Source organism: Camellia sinensis, chromosome 2 (assembly GCF_055761805.1).
Source record: "Camellia sinensis isolate YWXY chromosome 2, ASM5576180v1, whole genome shotgun sequence".
In the NCBI taxonomy this organism is placed as follows: domain Eukaryota; kingdom Viridiplantae; phylum Streptophyta; class Magnoliopsida; order Ericales; family Theaceae; genus Camellia; species Camellia sinensis.
This window is the reverse complement of record NC_138962.1, coordinates 61,952,033-61,970,353: the sequence shown is the minus strand read 5'-3', so window position 1 is coordinate 61,970,353 and position 18,321 is coordinate 61,952,033. Positions and strand designations below refer to the sequence as shown.

At 35.8% G+C, this 18,321-nt stretch overlaps 1 protein-coding gene across 1 annotated transcript; it reads left to right on the top strand.

The window, feature by feature from the left end:
• The first annotated feature begins 1,143 nt into the window (after nt 1–1,143).
• LOC114281598 (Cytochrome c oxidase biogenesis protein Cmc1-like protein) lies at nt 1,144–16,592 on the top strand. The gene is made up of 5 exons (XM_028224141.2): nt 1,144–1,391; nt 5,533–5,663; nt 12,732–12,806; nt 16,026–16,130; nt 16,220–16,592. The coding sequence occupies exons 2-5, from the start codon at nt 5,598–5,600 to the stop codon at nt 16,316–16,318; spliced, it is 345 nt and encodes a 114-aa protein (XP_028079942.2). The 5' UTR covers nt 1,144–1,391; nt 5,533–5,597; the 3' UTR covers nt 16,319–16,592.
• The last annotated feature ends 1,729 nt before the right edge of the window (nt 16,593–18,321 follow it).

Below are 18,321 nucleotides of genomic sequence, written 5' to 3'. Positions count from 1 at the left end.
TGCTATGATACACAAGCTTTTGTGCTATTAATTATCACAAATATTATAATTAAGTCTTCGTTTGGTATTGGATTTTTTAGCTGATTTTTTTGTATTAGAACTTTTTTAGTCTCGTATGGTTTGGTTTTTTTTGGCTTTTGTGAGAAAAAAGTGTAATGATTATGATTTAAATATAATATTTTGTCTTATTAGTTTATATAGCCAATTTTGCCTTTTTGTATTTTTTTTAGCCAAAAATCTTTAGCCAAATGAAGCCTAAATTATTTTCAATCATAACTAAAAAAATAGTTATAATGAAACACCGCATAAAGTATAACCACCAGATGCCTTTTGAATTATAACCAAAATAATGTTATAATCAATAGTTATAACTAATATCATAATAGTTCATAACCAAAAACCATGACTAGGGTATATAAAGTTTTCCTAAATGGTAAATTATTTGTCAATTTTATATAGGGCTGGGCATAGGGTCACAAATCTTATAATTAAATTATTTTCAATCATAACTAAAAAAATAGTTATAATCAAACATCACATAAGATATAATCATCAAATGCCTTTTGAATTATAACCAAAATAATGTTATTATCAATAGTCATAACTAATACCGTAACAGTTCATAACCAAAGACCATGACTAGAGCATATAAAATTTTCCTAAACAATAAATTGTTTGTTAATTTTATATAGGGCTGAGCACCCCTAATTTTATATATACAAACAAAGATAAATAGGCATTTTAAAAAATTAATTTTTTATATTATTTTTTTCTGTTAATGGACTTAATGATTAATTAACAAAAAGATTATATTGTAATGAAAATTTAAATCTTGGGATGAGAATATAATTTTCTGAACTTGAGGGACTTACCCTTTTATTCTTAAAACTTTTATGAACAGATCTCCTACAGTGATTCATGGCTGGCCCTAAATTTAAATCTTGGGATGAGAATATAATTTTCCTAAACTTTTATTCTTAGAGTGAATTCCTACACTGATCTCCTACAGTGATCCATGGCTGGCCGACATGTGTCCCACTCAACTTTTAAGGGCTGAGATCCAAACTCAAAAAAACGTTATGGTTTTGGTAAGTAATTTGCAAAAGAAAGAAAAAAAAATTCGGATTTCTTTCTTTTGAAGTCGTTCCTTTTCCTGTGAAACATGAGAGGGAGAGAGAGAGAGAGAGAGAATGGCTGAGAGAAGGAGAGAAAGAGGCTGGTTTTCAAAACCCAGATTGAAAAACTCGGAAGATTCTAATCAAGCACGACGATAATCTGAGGCCTTTGAGTTGAAAGAGTGAATTTGGAATCGAAAATTAAAGAAAGCCAAGACATGGAAATGGACTTGAATCTAAACAAAGAATTGACTATGAGAACCGCAGTCTCTTCTGGTAGGTGGTATGGGAATTGAATTGGGTTTATTCTGATTTTGGTTTTATGAGAATTGGGTTTCATCTTCTTCTTCCTAGCTCCATTCTCATCCAATACTAGGGTTTTTCACTGAGAAATCCAATACTAGATTGTTATAGGCCTTATATGCTAAATCATTTCGTTTTCAATTTATATTTATAAAAATTTTAAAAATTGTCAAAAAAAAATATTTATTTGGTAATTTTTTTTTGATTTATAAATAATTATCTCAGTTTAAAAAAAAAAAAAACATAAACCCATTTACGTTTTTAGTTTTTAATTTTTTTTTTCAATTTTTTTTTAATTATTTTTTCTTTTTATTTTTTTTGAAATAATTTTTTTTCTAATTAATTATTTTTCAATTATAATGGGTGTTATCTCATTGTCATAAATAATAAAAATAAATATAAATATAAATATTTTATAGGGATTTTTATTAATAAGTCCAATTTAGAAGTGTTTTAACCTAAGAAGTCCATGAAGGAATTTTTTAACCCATTTAGTCCCATGTATGTATAGTTTTATTCCATAAAGTCCATTTTCTTGATTTACACTATTTTCTTGGACACTTATGCCCTTATATTTAATTTTGATACCCTTATAAATATTTTTTCAACGATTAGCAATTTAATGATGTGAAAATTCATTTTTTAAATTTCACATTTGTAGAAATATAAATTGGCCCGTGGGCGGCCCGAAACCCGCCCGCGAGCCAAGGCGGGCCCGGCCCGTTGACAATGTGAATATTCACATTGACATGTTAAAATTCACATTAATAGGAGTGTAAAATTGGCCCCCGTCCCGTGGCAGCGCGAAACCCGCCCGCGGTCCATGGGCAGCCCGGGGCGGGCCCGATCTGGCCCGTTGACAATGTGAATATTCACATTGACATGTTAACATTCACATTGATAAGAGTATAAAATTGGACCGCGGCCCATGGGCGGCCAAAATCCCAACCGCAGCCCGGGGCGGGCCCGGCCCGGCCCGTTCACAATGTGAATATTCACATTGACATGTTAACATTCACATTGATAGAAGTGTAAAATTAGTCTGCGCCTCGTAGCTGCCCGAAACCCACCCACGGCCCGTGGGCGGGCTCGGCCCGGCCTGTTGACAATGTGAATGTTCACATTGACATGTTAACATTCACATTGATAAGAGTATAAAACTAGACAGCAGCCCAGGGCGGGCCCGACTCAGCCCGGCCCAGCCCGTTGACAATGTGAATATTCACATTGACATGTTAACATTCACATTAATAGGAGTGTAAAATTGGCCCCCGTCCCGTGGCCGCGCGAAACCCGCCCGCGGCCCATGGGCGGCCCGGGGCGGTCCTAGTCCGACCCGTTGACAATGTGAATATTCACATTGGCATGTTAACATTCACATTGATAAGAGTATAAAATTGGCCCGCGGCCCATGGACGTTCAAAAGCCCGCCCGCTGCCCGGGGTGGGCCCGGCCCGGCCCGTTAACAATGTGAATATTCACATTGACATGTTAACATTAACATTGATAAGAGTGTAAAATTGGCCCGCAGCCCGTGGGCGGCCCGAAGCCCGACCGCAGCCCGAGGCGGGCTTGGCCCGACCCGTGACAATGTGAATATTCACATTAACATGTTAACATGCACATTGATAGGAGTGTAAAATTAGCCCGCGCCCCGTGGCTGCCCGAAACCCGTCCACGACCCGTGGACGGCCCGGGGCGGGCCCGGCCCGGCCTGTTGACAATGTGAATATTCACATTGACATGTTAACATTCACAATGATAAGAGTGTACAATTGGCCCGTGACCCGTGGGCAGCCCGAAGCCCGACCTCGGGCTAGGGCGGGCCCGGCCCGTTGGCAATGTGAATATTCACATTGATATGTTGACATTCACATTGATAGGAGTGTAAAATTAGCCCGCAGCCCATGGGCGGCCCGAAACCCGATCGCAGCCCGAGGCGGGCTTGGCCCGACCCGTGACAATGTGAATATTCACATTGACATGTTAACATTAACATTGATAGGAGTGTAAAACTTGTCCGCTGCCCGAAGCTCGCCAGCAGCCCGGGGTAGGCCCGGACCCAAACCCGAGCCACCCTAGGCCGCCCATGGGACGCGAGTCAATTTTACACTCTTATCAATGTGAATGTTAACATGTCAATGTGAATATTCACATTGTCAACAGGCCGGGCCGGGCCCTCCTCGGGCCGCCCACGGGCCGTGGGCGTGTTTCGGGCAGCCACAGGGGACGGGCTAATGTTACACTCTTATCAATGTGAATGTTAACATGTCAATGTGAATATTCATGTTGTCAACAGGCCGGGCCCGCGTTGGCTCGGGCCCGGGCTTCAGGCTGCCCACGGGTCACGGGCTAATTTTACACTCGTATCAATGTTAATGTTAATATGTCAATGTGAATATTTACACTGTCAACGAGCCGGGCTGCGCCCGCCCTGGGCAGCGTGCGGGCTTCAGGTCGCCCACGGGCAACGGGCCAATTTTATATTCCTATAAATGTGAATGTTAATATGTCAATGTGAATATTCACATTGTCAACGGGCCGGACCGGGCTCGCCCCGGGCCGCCCATGGGACGCGAGTCAATTTTACACTCTTATCAATGTGAATGTTAATATGTCAATGTGAATATTCACATTGTCAACAGGCCGGGTCGGGCCCGCCCCGGGCCGCCCACATGCCGTGGGCTAGCCGGGCCCGCCCAGGGCAGCCCACGAGCCGTAGGCGGGTTTCGAACCGACCACAGGCCGCGGGCTAATTTTACACTCCTATCAATGTAAATGTTAACATGTCAATGTGAATATTCACATTGTCAACGGGCCGGGCCAGGCCCGCCCCGACCCGGGCCCGGGCCCGGGCTTCGGGCTGCCCACGGGTCATGGGCCAATTTTATACTCTTGTCAATGTTAATGTTAATGTTAATATGTCAATGTGAATATTCATATTGTGAACGGGCCGGCCTGGGCCCGCCCCGGGCGACGGGCTGGTTTCGGGCCGCCCACGGGCCGCAGGCCAATTTTACACTCCTATCAATGTGAATATTAACTTATCAATGTAAATATTCATACTATCAACGGGCCGGGTCGGGCCTATTTTTTTGGCTTGTGGGCCGGGCCGGCCCGACTCAAATTTTTCGGGCACCCACGAGGATCGACATGAGCCGAGCCCCTACACATTGACAATATAAACATTTATATTGACGGTGTGAACATTCACATTAAGGGTATTTTGGTAATTATGTCACCCATAGAACTTATTGAAACATAAGAAAATAATGTGAACTAAATGGAACATAAGTAGATGAAAAGGGTATTTTGGTCTTCTTATCTCAAATTGGACCTAATGGAATACTCAAAAAGAATATGGGTTGGATGGAATAAACCTCTTAGAAAATGGATTTATCAAAAAAGCTCTCTATTTTATACTTAAATAAACATATTTTTTAATTTATATTTTTTAATTTTTTAAATATTTTATTCAAACTAGACGTATTTACAATTTATGTTTTTTTTAAAATAAATAAAATTAATTTATAAAATTTTATAAACATAAATAAAAAATGTAAGCGTTATCCAACACGACTTATATATTTTTTGTTCCGTTTTTGTTACTGATGTATATCCATTGGATGTGGTTCTCATGTAAGATGTATATATGTGAAGAGTTTGTGTTTGTGTGAGAAAATAATTTTATATTCAAACTGTTAAAGTGTTTTAATTGTTGGAAATCAAAACGAGAAGGTTGAGGGTGGAAGGAGTTGGTGATAAGGTAGGGATGATGGTGGTGATTTTGGGACGTTGGTGATAGTATCCTAGGTGTAGGGTTTTGGGGAAGGGGGAAGGGGAAGAAGGAGGCTGGGAGAAGAAAGAGGAAAGAGGAGCAGGTGAAAGAGGGGATTGGACGGAGCGAGATTCCAGTCGACGGAGGAGGAGGGGGCTGGGTGAAATCGCCGGCAACGGGAAGAAGGGGAAAGGACTGGGCGAGATTCCAGCTTTATTTTTTGTTGTTTTTTTTTTTTGGAACGATCGTTATTTTTTCTTGCTGTTGTTGTCTCTAACGAAAACGACGTCGTTTCGTGAGAAAAGATCCCAGCCATTCACCACTTTTGTGTGACAGGTGTCACGCTCTAAATTTTTCACTGCACCAGATCACTCTAGAGGATCTTAACGCTTTAAGCGTGAATGCGTTCAGCATTCGCAAAGGCCCTTTCGCTCCTCTCTCGCTCTTTCCTCTTCCGCTATTTCCAGGTTCTCTCTCTTTGGTTGCACCACTGAAGCATTGCATGTCACACTGAGTGTAGATGACAGTTGTTAGATTTAATTTTACATTTAAATTGTTAGTTTTTCTCTTCTCCTTTCATTTCATGCTTTGCTTGTTCTTTCCATTAACTTTTTTATTTTTTTTGGGATTAAATTTACTTATTCTACTTCCTATATTCGATTTTAACTTATACACACAAATTTATACATACATATAATCCTTATGCTCGCCTTGTTGATAAAAATCATATTGGGATCCTTATGCTCGCCTTGTTGATAAAAATCATATTGGGTTCAAAAAGGATAAGGAAAAAAGAATAAAAGATAAAGCTAGAAAAATTGGGTCTTTTCTTCCCAGATTGATTGATGGTATTTTATGATTTTGGAAAAATTTAATCTCAGCTAATTTTTCTGGGTTTCTATGACTAGCTCAAAATCAAATTGCTATGTATCTCTCTATCTCTCTCTATACATACATGCGCGAATACATGAAATTGTAACTTACTACATTGTTGATTCCATAGAATTCATGGGTATTTGATAAGTAAATGAAAAGAAAAAAAATGCAAATTCAGTAGTTGTTCTTAAAATTGAAAATACTTAGAAAAAGTAGTAATGTGTGGTCGAGATTCATTCTAAGCATGGGTTACATCATATAAAAGTTGAATATGGACTACACATTACTTTTCAGGGTCCGTAGCTTTATTGTTTTGGAAAATGTTTAAACTTTTTAGATAATGTTGAAGCCAAAAATAACGTTTGAAATATGAACTGCTTTTAGCTATTCTTGCTATTGACATCATTATCATAACATCATCCTTCGACAATTATGGGTAAATTTTCTTACAAGCTGCCATTACTGTCAATATTGCTAATTTTTAGCTACTGGAGTTGGTGGGAGCAGTGTTATTAAAGGCGCGCCTAGGCGTGCACCTAGGCCCAAGTCCTATCTAGCCCCAAGGTTTGCGTCTTGTAGTGTTCCAAGCCAGGCGACTTTGATAAGGCACGCTTAGGCGTGCACCTAGGCCCAAGTCCCATCCAGGCTCAAGTTTTGTGCCTTGTAGTGTTCTAGGCCAGGCGACTTCAATAAGGCGCCTGACTGGTCCAAGGCATAATAAGGCCCAAGGCTTGCGTCTTGAGGGCTTTTTTTTATTGTTACTTTAATTGGTTTTGTTTAAATCTAACCATTGATTTAATATGGTGAAGCTAAGAAGATCTCTACTCTTATTACAGATGCCAATACATTGGGGCATTCAATCCGAAATCAATGTTAGGAAAAAAACTAACCTTAATTCCTAATCTCCGAAGAATACTAAATATTTAAGATTTCATTTTGTTTATGTTGAACTCTAAATTATTTACTTGTATTAAATTATATATTTTTTTCCGTATAAGGTGCGTTTCACTTCGGTGAAGCCTGTGCCTCGCCTTGTGTCTTGAGCCTAGGCCCCAGGAGACCTTGGTGCCTTAGTGCGCCTATCGCCTTTAATAACATTGGGTGGGAGCTTTCTTATGTGTTTCTTTAACGTCTTCATTGGAATTGTCATGCCATGTCTATAACTTAAAATACTCTTCCTCTACTCTTTTGGCATTTTCCAAGATTTTGTTGACTAGGAAAATGTCAGAGGAGTGGAGGAAGCGTATTTTAGTGCTAATCTATAAGAATAAAGGAGATGTCTAGAATTGTAATTACTATAGAGGAATCAAGGTAATGTGTCATATAATGAAAGTGTGGGAGAGAGTGATGAAACGTCGATTACGAGATATAACAAAAATGTCAGAGAATCAATTTGGATTTATATCTGGTAGGTCAACAATGGAAGCGATCTATCTTTTGAGGAAAGTAATAGAAAAGTATAGAGAAAAGAAAAGAGGCATTCATATGATTTTTATCGATCTTGGGAAAACATATGATAGAGTGCCTCGGGATATAATCTGGTGGGTGTTAGAGAAAAAAAGGATGACGAAAGGTTACATTGATGTGATTAGGGACATGTGTGAAGGTGTGGTGACCACTATTAGATTGCCTGTTGGAGAGACAAGTGAATTTTCAATTATTGTGGAGTTATACTAAGGATCAACCTTAAGTTCATATTTTTTTACTTTAGTTATGGATGAGTTGACGAGAAATATTTAGGATAATGTGCCATGGTGTATGCTTTTTACAGATGATATCGTGTTAGTGGATACTAGAGAAAAAGTTAACACTAAATTGGAGATTTGAAAAGAAGCACTTGAATTTAAAGGATTTAGGATAAGTAGAATTAAGACAGAGTATATGGAGTATAATTTTAGTATTAGTAGCAGTAACAATGGAAGCCAAGGCGAAGTGAAAATTGAGAATCAAGAACTATCTAAGAGTGAACATTTTCGTTATTTAAGACCGATTATCACGACTGGGGAGATTAGAGCTGATGTAATTCATAGAATTAAGGCAGGGTGGCTTAAGTGGAGGAGTGCGTTTGGGGTACTGTTTGATAAATGATTACTCATTAGACTAAAATGAAAGTTCTATAGAACGACTATTAGATCAATGATGTTATATGGGATGGAATGTTGGACAACTAAGAAACGTGTAGATAAGATGAGTGTTGTTGAGATGAGGATGCTAAGGTGGATATGTGGTAAGACTAGAAAAGACAGAATTAGGAACCATGAAGCACGGACACGGACACGCGACACGACACGGACATGCGGACACTCAAATTTTAAAAAAATGGAAGACACGATACGCTGGGGACACGTTCAATATATATAATTAATTTTATTTATTATATGCCATAAAAAAATAAAAAAAATCATTAAAAGGTAATAAAAAATACAAAATAACACTATTAAAATTATAAAAAATTAATATTTAATTGATTTAATATCATATATATCATTCACAGATAGCATAAAATTGCATTCCATCAATTCATAACATGTCATTCGAAGTTATCAACCATCATTTGTTACAAAATGCATGAAAATCAAACCACAAAACATAAAATTATCCATTGTACCAACAACTATCATCTATTACAAAATCCATAAATATCAGAAAATGTAAACCTAAGCAGAGAAAACTATTACAACATCTTTATCATCGCCTCCATATTCTCCTTCATCTGTAAATAGAACCACCTCCATAGCCGGTTCATCAAGTGAGAGGTTAGCTATCCCAAGCATTCCAATATCATCAAGTGAGTCAAAGTTATCTCCGGCAATGTCTCACATTTTTGTCTCTCCTTGCAAGTATTGGGAGTTCCTCTTTGATAAAAGACGAAGATTGTTATGAATGAACACCAAGTCCTCCGCTCGTTGAGGGACCATTTTGTTTCTTCTCACTGAGTGAATAAAGGAGTAAGTACTCCAATTTCTCTCACAACAAGATGAAGAGGCGGGTTGCACACATCATCCAAAATCTTTTCTTTTGCAAATTTTGTCTTCCCAACATCATCCTCTCTATAACAATTCCACTTGTCACTAATTACCATTGCTTGAAGACCACGTTTTATAAGCTTCAACCTCTTGAGCAAAACAATTGTGGAGGCAAATCGTGTTTCGGCAACCGAAAGCAACTTCAATGGCACAAATTCATTGTACATAACCAATCGCGTTGAGTGATTAGAGATAAAATTCTTAATCATCAAACCATCTCCGGTAATATCACTAATCCAACTACACTCTTTATATTTGATTTCATTCCTCTCAATATTCTTTGCAACACAAATATTTTTCAATGCTAGATTTAATGTGTGCACCTCATAAGGAGTCCATAGAATATGAGGGAATTGAGCTTCAATAAGTTGTCCGACTGCCTTACAATTAGGAGCATTATCCGTGATGACTTGAACCATATTACTTGCCCCAACCTCATTAATCACTTCTTTCATAAAATTTGCAATGAAATATTTGTCTTTAGTTTCTCCAGAACAATCAACTGCCTTAATGAACATAGGCCCACTTTCACTCACTACCATAAAATTAATCAAAGGCCTTCTTTGAGAATCACTCCAACCATCACTAACAATGCTCACCCCTTTGTCCTTCCATGTGCTCCTAATTGGTTGCAACAATCTATCAATATTTGCCCTCTCCTTTTGAAGTAATGTGGTTTGTAACAAATTATAATCGGGAGGCAAATATCTAGGAATATTATGATTTGCAACAAATGTGTAAGAGTTAACATAGTAAGGATTTCTTGCAAGATTAAATGATACCCTCCTGAATAGAACATCCTAGCAATTTCAAAATGCAATTGCTCTCTATCCTTCATGTTGAATGCTTTCTCAATAGCAGTCCCAATCCCAGTCCCAGGCCCAGGCCCACTCCCACTCCCACTCCCACTCCCACTCCCACATGTTCTCCTTTTCTTTGATTCATAAGCATAACTACTCCCCACTGATACACTAGAAGGAGGCAATGATACATTTTTGGGATGAGCATTTTTAATTCTCAGTTCAATAGCATCATTCCCATTCTGCAGTTGTGATTGTGAAAGTTTTTGACTTATAACTTTTTTACAAGCACCAATTCCCTTTCTTGGGAGTTTTAACAGGTGTGCCCTTACTCTTGTATATGAACCTTTGAAAGTATTATTACAAAAATTACATTGTAATTGGTAATTTTCTCCTCCTTCCCTAGGTTTTGCTAATTTAGTAATATACTTTCACAATGGTTTGTTCTCATCAAAATCATCATCAGGTATATCATTAGAACTACCATCCGTAGCCATTGTTTCAGAATTAAAAATTGATTCCTATAATAAAATTAATAATCACACATTATTAAAATTAACAAAATTAATCAACAACAAAAAAAATTATATACTCAAATAATAGAGGCACAGAGAGAAAAAAGAAAATATAAGATGAAATTAGGGGAAAAAAAAAAATAGAAGACACAGAGGGACGGATTACACTCAGTAGTCACTCACATTCACCATATAAACGAAAAAATAAAATAAAAGAAAAAATAAAATGAGAGAGAGGGTGTGACTGAGAGAGAGAGAGAGAGACATCAACTGAGACCGAGAGAAGATCGAAGCAGAAGAAGAAGAAGAAGAAGAATGTAGAAGAGCAGCGAAGGTGTACCTTAGATAACGAGCGAGGAGCGAGGAGCGAGGAGCAACGGACGAGGAGCGACAAGCGACCGCCGAAAATCGACTAGGTCTTCTCTCTTTCTTTTCTGTTCTGTTCTTTCTCTTCTGTTCTAACTCGATTTAGGGCAGATATTGTTCTATTTTTGTTTTTTTACAAATCGACTCCAAAGAAGTTTTATAAATTATGAAATTGACCCCCGAACGTGTCCCGAAAGTGTCCGGAATGTGTCCGGCTGCAAAAAAAATAAAAAAAAATGGGACACTCTTTGTTGCGTGTCAGACACGTGTCCACCGCGTGTCCGACGTGTGGTATGGAGCCTTCGGAGAGGTGTCCGTGCTTCATAGATTAGGAATGAGTATTGTTAGAATATGGAATATGAATAGGTGTCTATGTGTTATTTTTATGTCAAGTAAGGGTAGTATGGTCATATGGTATGTTGTATCTCACATATATATTGATGGTTGGTTTAGGTTTACATTGTAATATGTTGAATAAGATATTCTCTTCTTCTCCTTATTTCTTCTCTCCTTCTCTCTAACCCTACTCTACTCTACGTCTTTCATATTTTTTCACTTCAACTTTGTATTAGAGCATTGATTCAACCTTGCTAGGAGTTCATTAGATTCTTAAGATTTTTCTGAGGTGAAAATGACATGCTGACGTCATCTTCCGTACAATGATGTCAAAACCTGTACGAACAAGGTTGGCCCTTCATACTTGCCTCTTTCTTCTGAAGTTCATGGTGATTTTTGTGGATTTTTTTGGAACCATCTAATGTGAGTTTTCTATTATTGAATCTTTTTTGTATTTTTATTGCTCATACTTTAATTTGTCCCCAATTTCCTTACGTAGAGTTGTTTGATTGTTGGAAACCAACCCTTAGTAGCCGAAAATCACCTAGGAGGTGTTTCGATGAATTTGTTTTGTGTTTTTGTTGCTAATGTGTTGGATTCCTCTATGTTTTTGGTTCGCTGCTATGTTGTTGTCGTGTTTATTGTTGTTGGTTTGTTGCTGTTTTGACCTGTGTTGAAACCTAGTGTTTGGGTTTGTTCGCTTTTGCAAGGTTTTGGTATTCGGGTTCTTACTCCTATGAGCATGTATTGTGATAATGAAGCCGCTATTTTCATTGCTAATAATCCTGTGTTTCATGAGCGTATAAAGCATATTGAGATTGATTATTATTTTATCCGGGATTTGTTGTTGCGAAAGCAACTTAAGACACCATATGTTTGCTCCGATGATCAATTTGGTGATATACTCACGAGGCCCCTTGCTTATTCTTCATTTCAGCGTCTTTCTGCCAAGCTAGGAATGTTTGATCTCTATGCTTCAGCTTGAGGGGGAGTGTTAGAATATGGAATATAAATAGGTGTCATGTGTTATTTTTATGTTAAGTAAGGGTAGTATGGTCATATGGTATCTTGTATCTCACATATATATTTACTGATGGTTTAGGTTTAGATTGTAAGCCTAGAACATATGTTGAATAAGATATTCTTTTCTTCTCTTTATTTCTTCCCTCCTCTCTAACTCTACTCTACTCTACGTCTTTCATGTTTTTGCCCTTCAACTAGTATATTTGTGAATGGGTAGGGGTAGCACCGATAGAAGATAAGTTAAGAGAGAATAGATTGAGATGGTTTGGTCATATATAACGGAGACTAATAGCGGTAGTAGTGAAGAGATGTGATACAGTGACGGTAGATAGAAGTGTTAGGGGAATGGATAGACCTGGATTGACGTGGGCGAGTGTAGTAAATAGAGATATGAATCTCCTTAATTTGACTAACCAAATGGTTGTTGATAAAGTCGAGTGGAGAAAAATGATTCATGTAGCCGACCCTATTTGATAGGACTTAAGGCTTGGCTTGGTTTGGTTTGGTTTGCTTTCTTGATAATATTTGTTGTTGTGTGTATTTTTAATTTTTTTTATTAAGACAGGAAACGTGATGAGTAATGTTTCTTGCAGTGTCGTACGAGTTGCATTGCTTGGGTGGAAATGCATCCTCCTTTGACGCTACACAGGCACCCGATGTGTGCCGAAGTAAGTAATTCTTTTTTGACTTCCATGTTATGTTTTTTATTTTTTATGCTTATGAACTACCAATGGCATGTGGTTTGGGATGGATCACTAAAGACATGCATTGTATAATGTCATCTCTTGCATAAGCTTTAGGGTGTGTGTTGGTTTGGGTGCATCTAGTTGTTAGATTCATTTTTTTAAAAAACAGCTGTATCATTTAGGGGCTTTTGGTTTTGTTTTCATTTTCTCCCTTTGCTTTTTTCTTTTGTCATTTTTCATGTTTTTGGAAACAAAAATAATGATAAGTTCGAAAACACCATCGTTTTCATAGCATAAGATTAGGTTCCATGGTTCAAATAATTTACCGCGATTACTTTTCTTGTGTTCATTAGTGTGAGCCCTAGCCAATACTCGATCCTAACGAGTTGGATTTTAATTGAATGGTAAAAGGGCAGTTTTTCCGATCTTGCTGAGGAAGAGGTTTGGGAGTAGCCATGGATCTCACTATAAGACTTTGAGAGAATTGAGCGAGAAATGCATCCCGTGACAAACGGGAAGCTCCAACGAGAGCAAATGCTGGTTGCCATATTTCATTTTTCTAGGAGCACATGTCATATTTCATTTTTTTGGGAAAATAGTTATCGAAAATTCGAAGTTAACATTTTAATGTTTCCCAAAATGGGTTGTTTCTAAAAGTTTTCCCTAAATTTTTTTTTTGGAAATAATTTGCTAAACAAGTTTTTTATATTTTCAAAAAAAATGAAAGCAGAAAACAAGAACACAACCAAACAGGTTGTTTTCATTTTCGATGTTTCATTTTTATGTTTTAGGAAACAAAAACAATTAAAAAAAGTTCAAAAAATCCATCGAATTTTGAAAATTAAAAAAAAAAAAAAAAGTCTAAAATGTTTCCTAAAAGGGGTTGTTTTTGGAAAATTTCTGGGAAAACAATTTGCCAATTAAGTGTTTTGTGCTAGTTTTTGTGTTTTTTCTGTCCTCAAGAACAGAAGACAAAAAACAAAAAACAAAAACAATACTGAACTTGATATTTTCTATATTATATGGTAAAAGGATGTTTTTGCTGAAATTAAAGTTCCCACGCGGGTAGTACCCTTGCTTTGATATATCCTATATAAATGCAAGGAGCTTATTTTAGAAAGTGTTCCATGGAACTTCTATCAAACTAGGAAGATATTTTTCCTCTTTTTACTGCATGCATGCCAAACACATTTCCCATCTTCATACCCATCTTGTGTCGTTATGAAGCATAGACAAGGATATGGAACACGGACATGACACAGACAGATACGTCAACATGGCAAAGTTCAGAAAAGTAGAACTCGGACATGGTTCAGGGATGCCACAAATAATTATATGTTGATAATTTGTTTACTAGAAATATATTATATTATATAGTTATATATGTGCATAATATATATAAAATTGAATAATTACTTTATACTATGTAAATCTTGTATCTAATTCTCTTACATTAATTTTTAGACTACTAAACCATAGTAGTTTAAAAATCGGACAAATATAGCAAATATATATAATTATAATATTCTCTCATCCTCCTAAGCATCTACTTATACAATTTTTTTTTTAATTTTTTTTTTTAAAGAATTATACATTTTGTATTCTTAAGAATTATACACTTTTTAAGGGTACAAGATATTTATGTCAAATTTTCGAACTTTGAAAATAATGCAATAGCAAATGTCCAAGAAGTGTTGGTCTTGTGCAAGGTTGTTAAAATCGGGATCCTACGTTGGATCGTTGAAGGTGTTTATAGGATCGGATTGTAGAATCGGATCGAGGATCGTAAGATCCTACTAAAAAAGACAGATTACATAATAATTTAATTTAAATAAATATTTCTTATAAAGCATACACAAAATGAGCTTATATTCTATTAAAAAGAAATAAAGATATTGTGAAAAATATAATACTCCATGTAAAATGTACATATAATATTATACAATAGAAAACTCGATGGTAAAAGTATTGTATTTCATCAAAAAAGAAGATGAAGAAGAAGAAGAAGAATTCTACAACAAAATACTTTACAATCTATAATAATACATAAAAAGTGAAGAAAAAATATTTAACAAAGTTGATATGATAATAGATTAAGAACTCAAAAGAATAATTTAACCGAATGATAAGGTTTGTCGTTAGCATCCCTGGTGGAGCGGATTCAAGTCACAAAAATAATCTCTCCAAAAATTGAGATAAATTTGCAATCATCTTACCTCCTTAGACTCCGCTAAAGCTAAGTTTGTTTTTTCGATTATTTAATTTTTTTAAATTACCGCAATATTTGAATGTTTGTTTCCTAGTTTGTTTTTCTTAGTCTATTTGATTCAATACTACTTAATTTTTATTATTTTATTTTGACCACATAAATTGGTATTTAGACAACAAGTATAAAATTTACAATAAAATATGTCATACAAATACAAAACAAGGCTTGTAAATCCGATCGGATAGGATCGGATTCGGATCGGGATTCCATGATCCTTTAAGATCCCACTACTAGGATCGAAAGATCCTACCTATAAGGAGTTTTTTACACGATCCGGATCGATTGTATTCAAATGGATCGTAAGATCGTAGGATCGTAAGATCCGGATCGGGATTCTGATAACCATGTAAGAGTATCGGACATGTGTCCAAAAGTGTCTGAGAAGTGTCGGTGTCCGACACAAGTCCGATACGGACACTTCGCCTTCTAAGAAGTGTCCATGCTTCTTAGTTGTGTTGTGTCTAATGTGGCTACTGCAAACATCTTGGAGTATTCATATATAATTTAGATAATAGCTCACAGCAATGATGGAAGTCCTATCCTTATTATTATTATTATTGTTATTGAATAAGGCCTATTTTGGCAATTAGGAAAAAAACCAACTCATTGGCTTATTTGAATCACATCATGTGGACCTAACTTTAAATTGTTAAGTGAGAGTAGAGTGATGTTAGGGGAATATTATTTCACCAGCAAAATCCTTGTCCTTCGCAGAGATGAGAAGCCAAAGTTGTTGCGTTCTTTACCAATAATGATTTCATGGTGAAACTGCTTACATTGACTTTTGTTTGCTTCATAAAACTTCATTTGTTGACCTTGTGATGTTGATATTGTTTCTGGTTGTTGGAAGGATTCTTCATGTTAATATGAAACAGCGAGAGATTGATAGATGTTTGCACATTGAGATTGTTCTGATGGTCTGTTTGGTGCAGATTATCGAGCAATTCCAAAAGTGTCATCTAGATCATCCTATTGGAAAATTCTTTGGCGAATGTACTGATCTCAAAATAAAGCTTGATCACTGTTTCCGACAGGAAGTGAGTTTTCTTTGTCCGGGTGTTCTGTTTTCCTTCCTGATTGGAATTTTAGTTCGAACCTCATGGTTATTCTTTGTTTTCTTTCACAGAAAGCATTGAAGCGAAAGGCGAATTTCGAAGAGAGTAAGAAACTGAAAGAGAGGCTACAAGCTCACAGAAAGGAAATAATGAGAGAAGATCTGAAGTGAGATGATTTATGAAATTTTAATTGTTTTGAAGTTATTGTGGAGGCTTTTATAGTTTGATAGCGAATACCTCAGAAGATGACCCATGTCATGGTGCATTGTGATAGCAAATTCATCTGTTAATAAATTTAAGAGACATTAATTTTATAGTGTAAGAATTATTTATTCACCAAGAAGATTTGTAATAATGCAAAGGAAGCCAATGGAAGTTCTGATATTTGAGAATTTGTTGGGGATGAAAAAGGAAATAACAAAAGATGTTGAAAATTTTCTGATTTGTTTCCCAATTGTTGTGCATTCTGGATGAAATCAATATATATATATATATATATATGTAACTGCTGTTCATGTTAAATGTCTTTGAATTTGTTATTCAGATGTGGTGAAATGATTTTGATATTCTTTGTGCTACTTATTCTGCCGAAGCAATCTCAGTTAAGTAATTAAATCAATTATAACCTGTCTCTCAATTTATTTAATTCCAATCAAGTAAAATGTTAGAACTCTTTAATTTCCTTTTGAGAATTGAGGTTAATTAATTAATTTATTGTTTTTAAAGATTGCATTTGTTCAAAAGTTACTACTAGTCGCATCAAGTGGATTGGACCAGTCTCGGCTACAATTGGCTTTGTTTAGTTAATTTTTGGGAAATTTAGCTATAAATTCCTTTTACCTTCCTTTCATTGTTATAAGGACTAAGAAAAAAATTATACTTTCTAAACCTCTCATAATTATAAAGTCTTGCATAAAGGACAAAATTTATTATTTAAATATTTTATTAGATTATTATACCCTCAACTAAATTTTTCTACCTTCTCCACCCACTCTCCCCCCACCTTCTCTTTCTCTCTCCTCCTTCTTTCCCTTCTGACTTTGTTCTCCGCCGACGTGCTCCTCCTCATTACCGTCGGAAACTTCTAGATTCTTCTCCGGCGATGATAGCAACGACTGCTATGATGATTCCCTTCCAGATCTGAAGCTCTGTTTCTCGACAATTTTGGTGACGTGCTCCTCATCCTTCTCGTTGCCTCGATCTGTCATCCGGTGCCAGAATCGAAGGAGATCGTCTATGAGGAGAAACAGATCGTCTCTGAATTTATCGTTGTTACTTCGAAGAGCAATGAATTGATCGCTGAAACGGCATGTTTGGTGAAGTTGTTTAGTTATACATATTTTTTTAAACACAAATTTGAGTTTTGAATATATGTATGCATATATATATATATATATATATATATATATATATATATATATTTGTGTGTATGAGTGTTGTTGAACACATGTATTCTTTTCATTGAGATTTGTGATTGTTGATCGAGCTTTAGAAGTTTTTCTTCTCAATTAAATATGTTGATTTGTTGATTAATTTGTTTTGTTTTTGTTTGTTTGTTTGTTTGTTTGTTTTTTGATTTATTTTTGTTGTTTTTTATCTAATTTCATTTGATAGAACCAGAGTAAAATTTTACTCTGGTTCTATTGCTCTGTTTTTTGTTTCAGATAATGAGAGTAAAATTTTACTTTTTTACAGAGTAACATTTTACTTTTAGCTTCAGAGTCTCATAGTTTACTCGTTTTTCAGAGTAAAATTTTACTTTTATACAGAGTAAAATTTTACTTTTGTGTAAAGTCTAACATTTTATTAGTTTTTCAGAGTAAAATTTTACTTTTATACAGAGTAAATTTTTACTTTTAGCTTCACAGTCTCACAGCTTACTCGTTTTTCAGAGTAAAATTTTACTTTTATACAGAGTAAAATTTTACTTTTGTGTAAAGTCTAACATTTTACTAGTTTTTCAGAGTAAAATTTTACTTTTATACAAATTAAAATTTTACTTTTAGTTTCAGAGTGTAAAATTTTACTTTTATACAGAGTAAAATTTTACTCTGAAATACACAGTGAAGATGACTTAATAGGAGAACTAATAAATATGAGAGTAATATAGTAAAAGAAACAAGTTTCAAAATATTAAGGGGTTTTGAAAGTACTTATATAATTCTTGTCCTTT

Excerpts from the sequence above, each read along its gene's own strand:
- LOC114281598 (XM_028224141.2), top strand. The coding sequence starts at position 5,598 with ATGCGTTCAGCATTCGCAAAGGCCCTTTCGCTCCTCTCTCGCTCTTTC. Across the intron at positions 5,664-12,731 it reads TCCTCTTCCGCTATTTCCAG|TGTCGTACGAGTTGCATTGC; the intron begins GTTCTCTCTCTT and ends TGTTTCTTGCAG. Across the intron at positions 12,807-16,025 it reads GGCACCCGATGTGTGCCGAA|ATTATCGAGCAATTCCAAAA; the intron begins GTAAGTAATTCT and ends TGTTTGGTGCAG.